Below are 15,564 nucleotides of genomic sequence, written 5' to 3'. Positions count from 1 at the left end.
CTCATTCTGTAGTTTCTCTTCTTTCTTGTCTCTTCTAGAACACAACTCCTGACAACTCCCCTCCTCCACTCCACTGATCTCCCTTGTATTTTCATAATGTCCCTCCCTTTTTTTTTTTTTTTTTTTTTTTGTCCCTCTCTTTACTCCTGCTTATTTTGGTCTAGCTTTTCCATATGAGAAAAAAATCCTGCAACCTTTGATTTTCTGTGTCTGGTTTACTTCCCATAATAAGATGTTCTCTAGTTCCCTCCACTAACCAGCAAATGACATAATTTCATTCTTCTATATGACTGAGGAATACTCCATTGTGTGTGTGTGTGTGTGTGTGTGTGTGTGTGTATGGTATATTTCTTTATCCATTCATATTTTCTCTATCCATTCATCTGTTGAAGGTGGGCACCTAGGTTGGTTCCGTAATCTGACTGGTGAATTGTCCTGCTATAAACATTAATGTGGCTGTGCTTCCCTATAGTATGCTGATTTTAGATCTTCTGGATATATACCAAGGAGTGGGATAGGATAGTTGAGTCATATGGTGGTTCTATTCCTACTGTTTTGAGGCATCTCCAAGCTGCCTTCCAGAGTGGTTGCACTAATTTACAATCCCACCAGCAATATATGAATGTACCTTTTCCCCTACATTCTTGCCAGCATTTATTATTACTTGTATTCTTGATGATTGTCATTTTAACAAGAGTGAGATGAAATCTCAGTGCAGTTTTAGGTTTCATTTCCTTGACTGCAGTGGATGTTGAACATTTTTTTATATATTTGTTGGCCATTTTTATTTCTTTTGAGAAGTGTGTGTTTAGTTCTTTTGTCCATTTAATGGGTTATTTTCTTTTTTGGTATTAAGTTTCTTGAGTTTGTTTTATAATTGGGATATTAACCTCCTATCAGTGGAGTAGCTGGCAAAGATTTATTCCCATTCTGTAGGCTCTCTTCATACTTTTTGTTTCCTTTGCTGTTCAGAAGTTTTTAAATTTGAGGCATCCCACTTATTGATTCTTGGTTCTCTTTCTTAAGCTTTAGGGGTCTTGCCCTATTGTGATGTGGAGATAACATCTATGGATACAACTGTGCTCTTCATGGTCACATTAATGTTCTATAGAAACTCCTTTTCTGTGGAACTACTACCTTTGCTTTTGTCATTTGGTATTGTTGTATTATTTGACAAACAAAGAGACACAGAGATGGTGCAGGTCCCTGCAGGCTCTTCCATGCAGCCTACCTGGCCTGGTTAGCCTCTTACTAATATGCTAGTGACAGGTATGTTCTTCCACTGTGGCTCTCTACAGCCATACTAGAGCTGTTTCCTGCCTTTAAGTCTTGGCTCTTTCATACTTCTTTTCATTTCCAAAACTGACCTGCTAATCTCTCTCATCATACCTATAAAAGTAATCTGATACAGTCTATATGTGTTTTTTTTCTCTCTTTACAATAAGTTATTCAAGAACAGAAAACATTTCTCTAGTGTTTAGAACAGCTCCTAAAGCACTGATCCACAATAAAATTTGATAAGCCACACAATTCTCCATTCAGGAAACCAATCATGAAGCAGGTTGTAATTAAATTCAGGAATACTCAACTTGGACGAACAATCAGCTCTAGAATTTAGGACATCAATAACTGCTTACCTGCCTGACCACCACACACAGGTTGGTTGCCATGGCGGAGTGAGCCAACGGTTGAGCCAGCCTGCCCAACCCCCACACAGAGGTCGGACACCATCACTGAGCCTGCCTGCCTGCCCCCCTACTGCTGAGGGACACTGCCATTGCCTCTGTGCTGACTCAACACACCCTCACTGGGGCTCCCCAGCTTCTTTATAGGCTGGTTCAGGCATTATGAATTATTCCCTACGGCAGGGACATCATCATTGGAAGGGTGGCTCCCTTCCTGAGACACCTATAGGAGACTGGAGGACCTTTGACAGGACCCAAGAGTCAAGAAGAGCAGGGATTGAGCGACTCGGGATTAACTCAGAGCCACCGGGTGAGTCTCACCCACTGGGCGGCCTCCCCAGATGGGGAAGTACTCCCGGAATGCAGGGAACTTCCTGGAGTAGAGTGGCCCAGTGAGACTCCCCTGCTGGAGCCATGAACCCCGCCAACGGGGAGCGTTGCAGAGGAGGGCCACACACCGAGAAATTTTGGCGCAGGGCAAAGCTCCCTGGTTCAGGTCGTAGCTCCAGTCCCCAGGGAATGTAGCAGAGGAGGTCTGCTCAGCGAGGGAGTCCCTCGCAGGGCCAGGCTTCCCAGCCCAGCAGAAGGTCTGGACCCCTGGGAATGTCACAGAGGAGGGCTTCCAGTGCAGGTGGTAGTTCTGGATGAAAGGGAACTTCTCAAAGGAGAGCTGCCCAGTAAAATTTCCCTACCGGGTGAGTCTTCCCCGCTGGGTGAGGCTTTCCCACCAGGGCAGTAGAACCAGAGACACAGGCCCAGATCAGACGTACACCAGTCCACAGCCAGACTCCCTTTGGCTGACCATCAGTCAACCAGTGGAGGTGCCTTTGCCCACTGACAGGGATTACACCCCACCTGAAGACTACCACCACTAGAGGGGCAGCTTCCTTGTGGAGCACTGCATTATCAACTTCCTCCAAGACTTCAGGTTATTAAAGGATAGAAGGTGAGTTACTGGAAATCAACAGGGACACTATTAGTCAATAGAGGAAATCTGCAATATCTCAGACTTCACTACTAGAGGGGTAGATACCTGAGCAATATGAGAAAGCAAAGAAAGAAACTGTCCTGAACAAACCTAGGTGCTACATCAATAAAATCCAATGACAGCATGGCACACGAAACGTAAGAAAGGGAGTTCAGAATGTACATAATTAAAATGATCAGGGAAGCAAATGATAAGATGAAGGAGCAGAGGCAGGCTTTGAATGATCACACCACTCAACAGTTAAAAGAGCAAATGTGGGAAGCAAAAGATCACTTCAATAAAGAGTTAGAGATACTGAAAAAAAAAAAAACCAAAAAAAAAAAACAAACGGAAATCCTTGAAATGATGGAAACAATAAACCAAATAAAAACTCCATAGAGCATAACCAATAGGATAGAACACCTGGAAGACAGAACCTCAGACACTGAAGACAAAATATTTAATCTTCAAAACAAAGTTGACCAGAGAAGATGGTAAGAAATCAAGAAAAGAATCCACAAAAATTATGGGATATCATGAAAAAGCCAAATTTAAGAATCATGGGTATATATATACTATGGAATATTACTCAGCCATAAAGAATGATAAAATTATGACATTTGCAGGCAAATGGATGAAATTGGAGAATATCATGCTAAGTGAGATAAGCCAATCTCAAAAAGCCAAAGGACGAATGATATCGCTAATAAGTGGAGGTTGACACATAATGGGGGGGAGGGAAGGGTTAGAGTTAGGGTTAGGGAGGGGGGCAAGTATGGAGGAAGGAACTACTGTATAGAGGGTAAAGAGGGGTGGGAGGGGTGGGGGGAAGGGAAAAAAATAACAGAATGAATCAAACAACATTGCTCTATGTAAATTTATGATTACACAAATGGTATGCCTTTACGCCATGTACAAACAGAGAAACAACATGTATCCCATTTGTTTACAATAAAAAAAAAAAAAAAAAAAAAAAAAAAAAGAATCATGGGGATTGAGGAAGGCACAGAGAAACAAACCAAAGGTATGAATAATCTATTCAATGAAATAATAGCAGAAAATTTCCCAAATCTGAAGAATGAAATGGAAAACCAAGTACAAGAGGCTTTACAGGACTCCAAATATACAAAATTCCAATAGACCTACATGAAGGCACATTATAATGAAAATACCTAACACACAAAATAAAGAGTGAATTTTAAAGGCTGTGAGAGAAAAGAATCAAATTACATTCAGGGGGAAAGCAATAAGAATATCAGCAGATTTTTCAACCCAGACCCTAAAAGCTAGAAGGGCCTGGAACAACATTTACCAAGCTCTGAAAGAAAACAGATGCCAACAAAGAATCTTATACCCAGCAAAACTTACTTTCAGATTTGACGACGAAATAAAATCCTTTCATGATAAACAAAAGCTAAAAGAATTTACAAAATGAAAGCTGGCACTACAGAACATTCTCAGCAAAATATTCCATGAGGAAGAGATGAAAAACGATGATGTAAATCAGCAAAGGGAGGAACTACCCTAAAGGAACAGCCAAATAAAGGAGAAACCAAGTTGTGTCAAAAAAAAAAAAAAAAAAAAAATTAGCCAAATAACTGGGAATACAAATCATATCTCACAAATAACTCTGAGTGTTAATGGCCTGAACTCATCAATCAAAAGACAGAGACTAGCACATTGGATTAAAAAGAAAGATCCAACAATATGCTGCCTGCAAGAGACGCATCTCATTGAAAGAGATACCCATAGACTAAAGGTGAAAGGATGGGGAAAAACATACTATGTACATGGACTCAGCAAAAAAGCCGGATTATTTATCCTCATATCAGATAATGTGGACTTCAAGTCACTGTTAGTCAGAAGGGATAAAGAAGGACATTTCATACTGCTTAACAGAAACAAATCAGCAAGACATGACAATCATAAATATCTATGCCCCAAACAGTGGCTCATCCATGTACGTCAAACAAATCCTTCTCAATTTCAGAAATCAAACAGACCACAACACAATAGTACTAGGTGATTTTAACACACCTCTCTCACCACTGGACAGATCCTCCAAACAAAAACTGAACAAAGAAACAATAGATCTCAATAACACAATCAATAATTTAGACTTAACAGACAAATATAGAATATACCATCCAACAAAGAGCGAATACACCTTCTTCTCAGCAGCACATGGATCCATCCCTAAAATAGACCATATTCTATGCAACAAAGCTAAATGTTAGCAAATAAAAGAAGATAGAGATACTACCTTGTATTCTATCAGATCATAATGGACTGAAATTAGAAATAAATGACAGAATAAAAAAAAGAAACTACTCCAACACCTGGAGATTGAATAACACACTATTGTATGATTAAAGGATAACAGAAGACATCAGGAGGGAAAAAAAATTCTTAGAGGTAAACGAGAAATAGATACATGACATCAAAATCTCTGGGACACTATGAAAGCAGTACTTAAGAGAAAATTTATTTCATGGAGCACATTCAATAAAAGAAGAAAAAAAATCAACAAATAAATTAACTAACACTATAGCTGAAAGCCCTAGAAAGAGAAGAACAGAGCAACACCAAAAGCAGTAGAAGACAGGGAATAGTTAAAATCAGAGCTGAAATCAATGAAATCGAAAGAAAAGAAACAATCAAAAAAATTGACAAAATAAACAGTTGGTTCTTTGAAAAAATTTAAAAAATTGATAAACCCTTAGTCACACTAACAAAGAGAAGGAGAGAGAAAATTCAAATTACTAAAATTCAGAATGTACAAGGAAATATCACAATGGAATGAGTGGAATATAAAACATAATTAGAAGCTATTTTGAAAATCTATATTCCAACAAAACAGAAAATCTCGAAGACATCAACAGGTTTCTAGAGACATATGAATTACCTAAACTGAACCAGGAGGACATACACAACTTAAATAGATCAATTTCAAGTAATGAAATAGAAGTTATCAAAAGTCTACCAACAAAGAAAAGTCTGGGACCAGATGGGTTCTCAGCTGAGTTCTACAAAACCTTTAAAAAAGAGCTCATTCCAATACTTCTCAAAGTATTTCATGAAATAGAAGAGGAGGGAACCCTCCCAAACTCATTCTATGAAGCCAATATCACCCTGATACCTAAAGCAGACAGAGACACATGGAGGAAAGAAAATTTCAATTTTTGCATTGATGCAAAAATTCTCAACAAAATCTTAGCAAATCGCATACAAAAGTATATTAAAAAGATAGTGCACCACGATCAAGTGGGTTTTATCCCAGGGATGCAAGGTTGGTTCAACATCCGGAAATCAATAAATGTAATTCACCATATCAACAGACTTAAAGTCAAGAATTACATGATTATTGCAATAGATGCAGAAAAGGCATTTGATAAAATACAGCATTCCTTCATATTCAAAATACTAGAAAAAATAGGGATAGTGGGAACATTCCTTAACATTGTAAAGGCCATCTATGCTAAGTCCATGGCTAATATCATTCTAAATGGTGAAAAACTAAAAGCATTCCCCCTAAAAACTGGAACTAGGCAGGGATGCCCTCTTTTACCTCTTCTATTCAACACTGTCCTTGAAACTCCAGCCAGAGCAATTAGAGAGACCAGAGAAATTAAAGGGATATGAATAGGAAAAGAAGAACTCAAACTATCCCTATTTGCTGATGACATAATTATATATTTAGAGGAACTGGGAAATTCCACCAGAAAACTTTCAGAACTCATATGTGAATTCAGTAAAGTAGCAGGATATAAGATCAATGCTCATAAATATAATGCATTTTTATACATAAGTGATGAATCTTCAGAAAGAGAAGTTAGGAAAAATACCCCATTCACAATAGCCCTGAAAAAAATAAAATACTTGAGAATCAATCTAACAAAAGAGGTGAAAGACCTCTACAATGAGAACTACAGAACACTACAGAAAGAAATTAAAGAAAACCTTAGAAGATGGAAAGATCTCCCATATTCTTGGATAGGCAGAATTAATATTGTCAAAATGGCCACACTACCAAAAGTGCTATACAGATTCAATGCAATTCCAATGAAAATCCCAATGATGTACCTTACGGAAATAGAGCAAGCAATCATGAAATTCATCTGGAAGAATAAGAAACCCAGAATAGCTAAAGCAATCCTTAGCAGGAAGAGTGAAGCAGGGGGTATTGCAATACCAGAACTTCAACTATACTACAAAGCAATAGTAACAAAAACAGCATGGTATTGGTACCAAAATAGACAGGTAGATCAACGGTACAGAATAGAGAACACAGACACAAACTCAAATAAATACAATTTTCTCATACTAGACAAAGGTGCCAAAAATATTATGCAATGGAGAAAAGATAGCCTCTTCAACAAATGCTGCTGGAAAAACTGGAAATCCATACGCAACAGAATGAAACTAAACCCCTATCTCTCACCCTGCATAAAACTCAACTCGAAATCAATCAAGGACCTTGAAATCAGACCAGAGATCCTGCATCTTACAGAAGAAAAAGTAGGTCCAAATCTTCACCTTGTTGGCTTAGGATCAGACTTCCTTAACAGGACTCCCATAGCACAAGAAATAAAAGCAAGAATCAACAACTGGGATAGATTCAAACTAAATAGCTTTCTCTCAGCAAAGGAAACTATCAGCAATATGAAGAGAGAGCCTACAGAGTGGGAGAATATCTTTGCCACTCATACTTCAGATAGAGCACTAATTTCCAGAATATATAAAGAACTCAAAAAACTCTACACCAAGAATACAAATAACCCAATCAACAAATGGGCTAAGGATATGAACAGACACTTTACAGAAGATCTACAAGCAATCAACAAACATATGAAAAAATGTTCACCATCTTTAGTAATAAGAGAAATGCAAATCAAAACTACCCTAAGATTTCATCTCACCCCAATTAGAATGGTGATTATCAAGAATACAAGCAACAATAGGTGTTGGAGAGGATGTGGGGAGAAAGGTACCACTCATACATTGCTGGTGCGGTTGCAAATTAGTGCAGCCACTCTGGAAAGCAGTGTGGAGATTCCTTAGAAAACTTGGAATGGACCCACCATTTGACCCAGCTATCCCAGTCCTTGGCCTATACCCAAAGGACTTAAAATCAGCATACTACAGAGATACAGCTACATCAGTGTTCATAGCTACTCAATTCACAATAGCCAGATTGTGGAACCAACCTACATGCCCTTCAATTGATGAATTGATAAAGAAATTGTAATATATATATATATATATATATATATATGAATATTACTCAGCCATAAATAATAATAAAATTATGGCATTTGCAGGCAAATGGATGAAATTGGAGAATATCATGCTAAGTGAGATAAGCCAATCTCAAAAAGCAAAGGACAAATGATCTTGCTGATAAGCAGATGATGAAACATAATGGGGGGTGGGAGTGGGGCAAGAATGGAGGAAGGAGGGACTATATAGAGGGAAAAGAGGGGTGGGAGGGGTGTGGGGGGAAGGAAAAAATAACAGAATGAATCAAAAACTATTACCCTAGGCAAATGTATGATTACACAAATGTTATGCCTCTACTTCATGTATAGAGAAACAAGATGTATCCCATTTGTTTACAATAAAAATAAATTTAAAAATAAATAAAAATAACTGCTTATCAGTTTCTATTCTGCCAATTTTACTTCTCAAGGAAACAAACATTTAAAAATTAACATTTGAGATTTGGGGAGTTTTAAGAAAGAGAAAAGCTGAGAATAAAGTATTTAAAAAGATGTAATTTAACCTTAAAAGTTTCTTCTTCTTTCCTGAATTTTCTGGAGTCCTGGGAAACTTAGCTGTCTGTTTCTGGGGTGTACCCAAGACAGTCTCTGATTTCAGCCTTGAGTTGCTCAGTCTATCCGTAACTTGTCTTGCATCAGAACCATATTCCATGTGGTATTTGTGAGGGGATTCTGAATCAATGAATAGGACATTTTCTGAGTCATCTTCTTTGTGGCTGTCTGATGAATACTCCAAAATTTCTGCAAAAATTGGCTGGGAAAATTAAGAGATATGCAATTAAGTATTATTTAGTTAGTCAAGTCCACATGTAAACATACCTATAATTCTATTCTTTTATGATTATTTTCCTTAAAAGAGCTTTTTAAGTACAATATCTGTAGTTCAGACTCTTTTGACACAAAATCCAACAGTAACTAATATAAAACAAATTGGGTTAGGTCAATTGTAAGACAGACATTATCTCACAGAGGCCTCCAAAATCAATATAAATATATTTCTATCTTCTTTCAGCAAACTAATTGACATGTAAACATATACACTGTCTCTGAAACTGAACAAATAGAACTATATGTGAGGGTGATCCTAGTCATTATAATGTAAACACTTACTAGAAAATAAATTTCTTGAGGCACAGGATAGTCAAAGCAATCCTTAGGGAGAAAAGTGAAGTAGGAAGCATCACAATAACAGAACTTAAATTTTACTACAGAGCCACAGTAACAAAAACAGTATGGTACTGGCATCAAAACAGGCAAGAAGACCAATAGAATGAAATAGAAACCCACATAAATACAGCTATCCCATACTAGACAAAGTCACCATAAAAATAAATTGGAGAAAAGATAGCCTCTTCAACAAATGGTGCCGGGAAAACTGGAAATCCAAATATAGTAGAATGAAATTGAACCCCATTTCTCACCCTGCACAAAACTCAACTCAAAGTGGATCAAGGACGTAGGCATTAGAACAGATACCCTACAGCTACTAGAAGAAAAAGCAGGCATGACTTTCTATCATGTTGACTTAGGAAGTGATTTCCTCAAGAAGACTCCTAGAGACCAAGAAGTAAAATCAACAATCTATAAATGGGAGAGCATCCAGGTAAAAAGCTTCTTCACTGCAAAGGAAACAATCAAGAATGTGAAAAGACAGCCTACAGAATGGGAGAAAATCTTTGCAACCTGTACCTCAGAGAGAGCATTAATCTCCAGAGTATACACAGAACTCAAAAAACTTAGCACCAAAAAAACAAATACCCAACCAATAAATGGGCAAAGGACCTGAACAGGCACTTCACAAAAGAAAGACATACAACCAACAAATACATGAAAAAAAATTTTTAACATTGCTATTAGAGAAAAGGAAATTACAACTGCATTGTTGCACAGTTGTAGTTCAGTGATAGAGTGCTTACCTAGCATATGGGAGGCACTGGGTTCGATTCTCAGCATTGAATATAAATAAATAAAATAAAGGTCTATTCATAACTTTAAAAACATTTAAAAAGAAACTACACTGAGATTCCATCTCATTCCAGTCAGAAAGGCAATTAGCAAGAATACAAGGAAAAATAAATGTTGGTGAGGATGTGGGGAAAAATGTTCACTCATATGCTGCTGGTGGAACTTCAAATTGGTGCAACCACTCTGGAAAGCAGTGATGGAGACTCCTCAGGAAACCTGGAAGGGAACCACCATTTGACCCATTTATCCCACTCCTCAGTTTATACCCACAGGACTTAAAAACAGTCACTACAGTGATATAGCCACATCAATGTTTATAGCAGCTCAATTCACAACAGCTAAGCTATGGAACCAGTGTAGGTACCCTAAAACAGATGAATGGATAAGGAAAATGGGGTATATATACACAATGGAATAATAATCTGTAATAAAAAAGAATGAAATGATGGCATTTACCAGGAAATGGTTGATACTGGAGACTATCATGCTAAGTGAAAATAAAATAAAGAAAATACTCCCTTAAACAAAAATTTATTCGGTACACACCATGTGTAAGGTGTTATGCAAGATAAAAAAGACACAGTTCCATAAAAAGCTTTAAGAAAAATAAAGAATATATGCATGGCCCATATGGAAAATTCCAAAGTGATAAAGAAGGAGCCCTTATTCTGACTGATCTGAAACTAGTAGACATACTAGAAGAAGTAAAACATATATTGGGCCTCAAAGAAATAAATGGACAAAAGAACTAAACACACACTTCTCAAAAGAAATAAAAATGGCCAACAAATATATAAAAAAATGTTCAACATCCACTGTAGTCAAGGAAATGCAAACCTAAAACTGCACTGAGATTTCATCTCACTCTTGTTAAAATGACAATCATCAAGAATACAAGTAATAATAAATGCTGGCAAGGATGTAGGGAAAAGGTACATTCATATATTGCTGGTGGGATTGTAAATTAGTGCAACCACTCTGGAAAGCAGCATGGAGATGCCTCAAAACAGAAGGAATAGAACCACCATATGACCCAACTATCCTACCCCACTCCTTGGTATATATCCAGAAGATCTAAAATCAGCATACTATAGGGACCACATCAATGTTTATAGCAGCACAGTTCACAATAGTCAGATTATGGAACCAACCTAGGTGCCTACCTTCAACAGATGAATGGATAGAGAAAATGTGGTCTACATACACAATGGAGTATTCCTCAGTCATAAAGAAGAATGAAATTATGTCATTTGCTGGTAAGTGGATGGAACTGGATACTATAATGCTAAGAGAAACCAGATGCAGAAAGTCAAGGGTGGAATGTGTTCTCTGATATATAGAAGCTAGTGTAAAACTGGTGGGGGGAACGAGAGAGAGAAAAGAAATGGGGTGGAATGTCATCAAAATAAAAGATTGATCAGCAGAACAGAAAAATGGGAATGAAGAGGAAGAAGAGGGACACGATAAGGGAAAAACAGTGGAATTAATCTAACCCAACATTCTAATGTACACGTATGAATATACTACAGTGAATCTCACCATCAGGTGTATTCACAAGACACTAATTTTTTAAAAATGTGAATAAATAGATGAATGGAGGAAAGGGGAAAGGGGGAGGATAAAGCAGAAAGGTAAAGGTAAATACTGAGGATTAATTGGAGCAAACTATACTCTGTGAATTCATAATTATGTCAAAGTTAATCCTAAATTTTTGTATAACCAAATATTATTATGAACCAATAAAAAAATTTAAAAAGTAGACAATAATACAAACGACATAATCTTACAAATTGAGTAAGGACAGGCTGTGGATCATCTTGAGTGTCAAGTTTAAGAGTTTAGAAATCCTCTGCAGAAACCAGAGGATTATTATTTATTTTTAATAATGATTTTGGATGATTTCTGAACAGGCAAGGAAGATGAATTGGGAGGTACATTGAGAAGATTGTTCTGGAGGCTGCACTGTTCAGGATGGATTTGACTAAAGAAAATGTTAATGTAGAGAGAACTCATAGAAGTTATTGCAAATATCTGTGCAGACTCCTCCTCTACATTGCAGAGTTGTTCATCTGCTTTCAGATGATTTAATCCACATATTCACAAATACCTCTGAAAAGCTCAAAATTAAATTTTAATACAGTCCTTAAAATTAGTTGATGACTCCAGTATCCTCATTATCAGTATGTAACACCACATTCAACTCAGGTACTCAAATAGAAAAAAACAAATCCTTAATTCATCAGTAAGTTCTACTTCTAAAACTAACTCTCTGCATCCTGTCCACCCACAGTTAGTTATACTTCTATGTTGGACTCTGCTTCCATTCCTGTCCATTCGCCCGTTTGATCCATCATCCTCATTACAATCAAAATAACCTTCACTGTAAATAAATCATTACACTCTCCTTCAGATTCCATAAATGACTGTCAGGGACACTTAGAGTACTATTCAAATCTCTGACCATGGTTTACAAGGCCTTGCATGGCTCCCTCCAGACTCCACTTGTGGGACTGTCAACCTTGAGGGCTGTCCTCTAGCTCCTCTGACCTGCTATCAGGTTTCACACCATATTCTTCACTGCTTTATGGACATCATGTCTCTTGTTGCACAGCAATATGCCTCCTCGCTCCCACCACAAGTTTCTTCTCATGTTCCAAGGATTCAACCTATATATTCCTTCATCAGATAGAATGCAGCAAAAATTGGTGAGTGAATAGTCTGGGCGGCAGCAGCAAACCCAAACACACCATTCTCTTCTACTTCCTCCTTATTTTCTGGAACAAGAAGGCTTCCTTCAACTAAAGTAAAACAAAATAATAATAAGAACAATATCATCATCATCATCATCATTCTTCTCCTCCTTGTCTTACCAGTTTTAAAGTTCTTCTCCTTGTCTTACCAAGTTTTAAAGGACTTATGAATGTATTATTCACTTGTTCCTCACAACAGCTCAGTGAAAAATAGTAACGGAAGACTACTTTTGATGTCTAAATGTCAATAAATGTTCTAGGAAATGCCATCCTATAGAAAGGAGGAAACATGAGAAACAGTTCCATGACCTCCTCAAGTTTCCACAAAAATCACATAATGCAGCAGGGACAAGCCCACTTCACGCCAGGCCGAATTCCAGCCTTCCAAAATAGCATCACACCTCCTCATGCTGCACATGGCTGACATCCTCACTGAACTTCATGATAACTAAGTAATTACGAGCCACAGGTGCAGAAAAAAATTAATATATAGGTATATATAAAGTAATGAATACTTACTTAAGCCAAGTAAAATAATCCACTGTGTTAAAAGATTTCCCTCAAGATTTTTTTTTATTAAAGCAAGGACATTTCAAAAAAGAAAATAAGTAAAAGGAAGCTACTTCTATGAGAAAATACATGGTAAAACTACAGCAATTAAAAGCATTGTACTAACCCAGAAATAGACAAACCAATCAAACAGCACTGAGATTCCAAAGATTGATACAAACACAAATAAGATATTTGAAAATTAATATAAATGAAGAGTAGGCCAAAAAAATCTACTTGGAAAATAACTGGCTATCTACCTAGAGAAAAACAAAACAAACAAACAAATAAAGAAAAACACTGGTGGGTCCCTCTCTATTTACACCAAAATAACCTCCTAAAACAGTTTTACAAAGAGATAAAATATGAATGTATTTAAAAATTATTCTAAAATAGAAAAAGATCTTTCTAGTATGACATAAAACTCAAAGTCCATAAAAGAAATGAATTACTACATAAAAATTTAAAACTTGTACACAAAACCTTACCCAACTGGAAACAAATCAAAAGACAAGCAAACTGGTTCAAAAACACTATACACACTGGGTGCAGTGGCGCATGCCTGCAATCCCAGTGGCTCAGGAGGCTGAGGTAGGAGGGTTGTGAGTTCGAAGCCAGCCTCAGCAACAGAGCAAAGCCCTAAACAACTTAGCTAGATCCTGTCTCAAACTAAAAAATAAAAAGGGACTGGGAATGTGGCTCAGTGGTTAAGCTCCTCTGAGTTCAATCCCTGATACCAAAAAACAAAATCCAGACAAACAAACAAAAAGCAAAACAAAATGAGGGGAGGAAAAATAACAACAACAAAAATAGAGTGAGTCTGGCAGAAAGCAAGACTAATATGAGAGGACACAGTATTCCAAGCTAAGTAACTAGGGATATTTGTTCTCATCACAAAATCAGCAGAACAAGAAATATTGAAATTTTTTGGTACTACGGATGGAATCCAGGTGTGATTTACACTGAGATACATCCCCAGTCCTTCCCCCCCACCCCCCCAAGATTCTCCTGTCTTAACTGCTCTAGTCTCTGGGATTACAGGCAAGTGACAGTGCACCTGGCCAGAAACATTTCTTAAGTCTTCTAGATAAACATAAATATATTAACATTCATGACTTGAGTCACCCATGGAATATTTTAGCAAACAGTCTAAACTGAATGGGCTTCAGTTCCAGGGAGGTGAGAGGAAGGAAGGGACTGTAGGTGCTTTGAGGACAGATCAGCACCTATCTCAAGCTTTCACTCAGAGGTGGCTGACCCTAGTGACATCATGGTGAATCTGCCAATAACTACATTTTTTAAAAACATTTTGAGAAAAAGTAAAGAAATTGGAATTTTCAATGAACTTTTCTAATTTTAAAATGTTTCCCAGTGATTGAAAGAATAATGCTTATAATGGCCTGTGAATATCACTTTCAGTCCAAATCATATCGAAATGTTAAAAAAACTCAAGCGATTTTGAATAACATATTCAACTTTTCTTAATGTTAGATTTGTTTCATTAGTCTTAATAATACAGAACCTTTTTTAAAGAAGTTTGGTTTCAGTGTCTTGAAAATTATAGAAAATGAAAGAGCAAAAGCTATATTCCTTCTCAAAGGCTAACAAAAGGTATAAAACTGTTTAAGAACAAAGATTTGTGAGTAATTTCACTAGAATTACAAATAATTTTGCTTTATAATGGGGTAAAGTGGGACTTAAAATTCATCTTAAACTCTCATTCACTGATTCACTCAACAAACCAATACATCCCAAAGTAGTCATAAGTGTTCAGTGGGGGAAAATGGAATCCTGAATAGAATGCTGTCATTTTTGTATTGTACTTCTACATTTCCAGTTTGGGGTTTAGTAGATGTCTTACCAAATACTAATTTGGGAAAATTAAATGACACATATTAAAACATGAACATTTTATACAAACACTATCTTTTTGTTATATAGGGATACTGAATTCATTGCAACAGCATCACAGAAGATGAACAGACTATCTGGAATTTCTTACAATCAAAAAGATGAAAGTAAAGGGTCAAAACAGCAAGCCCAAACTTCCTATTAATTATAAAACATAACCATTATAATCATTAAAAAACACAGTTTTACTTGCAAAAATTATTATCTAAAGTTTCCTTGTAACTTAACACAAGGATATATGTATACAGTACATGTGTTTATGTAGACAGCACATCAACAGACCTATGAGTAGTGGGCAATATGCTTTGAATATATATTCTTGGAGTATAACGATGCATTTGGGGAAAATCACCTACACCCATTCAGTGTGGCTCCTTGGTGCCAGGGTTCTATAAGTGTGCATTCTGACTTGTTACCATTGCCAAACCCACTGATGAAATGCTACAGAAAATTATTAA

At 36.8% G+C, this 15,564-nt stretch overlaps 1 protein-coding gene across 1 annotated transcript in view; it reads right to left on the bottom strand.

Moving 5' to 3' along the window:
- The window catches only part of SPIDR (scaffold protein involved in DNA repair), a 461,819-nt gene that overhangs the window by 318,901 nt on the left and 127,354 nt on the right, over positions 1–15,564 (bottom strand). The window contains 1 exon segment of the mRNA XM_079136512.1: positions 8,435–8,685. Coding sequence (XP_078992638.1) covers positions 8,435–8,685 — 251 coding nt within the window.

The sequence above is a fragment of the Sciurus vulgaris genome, assembly GCF_902686455.1.
Source record: "Sciurus vulgaris genome assembly, chromosome: 1".
Taxonomy (NCBI): domain Eukaryota; kingdom Metazoa; phylum Chordata; class Mammalia; order Rodentia; family Sciuridae; genus Sciurus; species Sciurus vulgaris.
The sequence above is the reverse complement of the archived record's forward strand: the minus strand, read 5'-3'. Positions and strand labels throughout refer to the sequence as shown.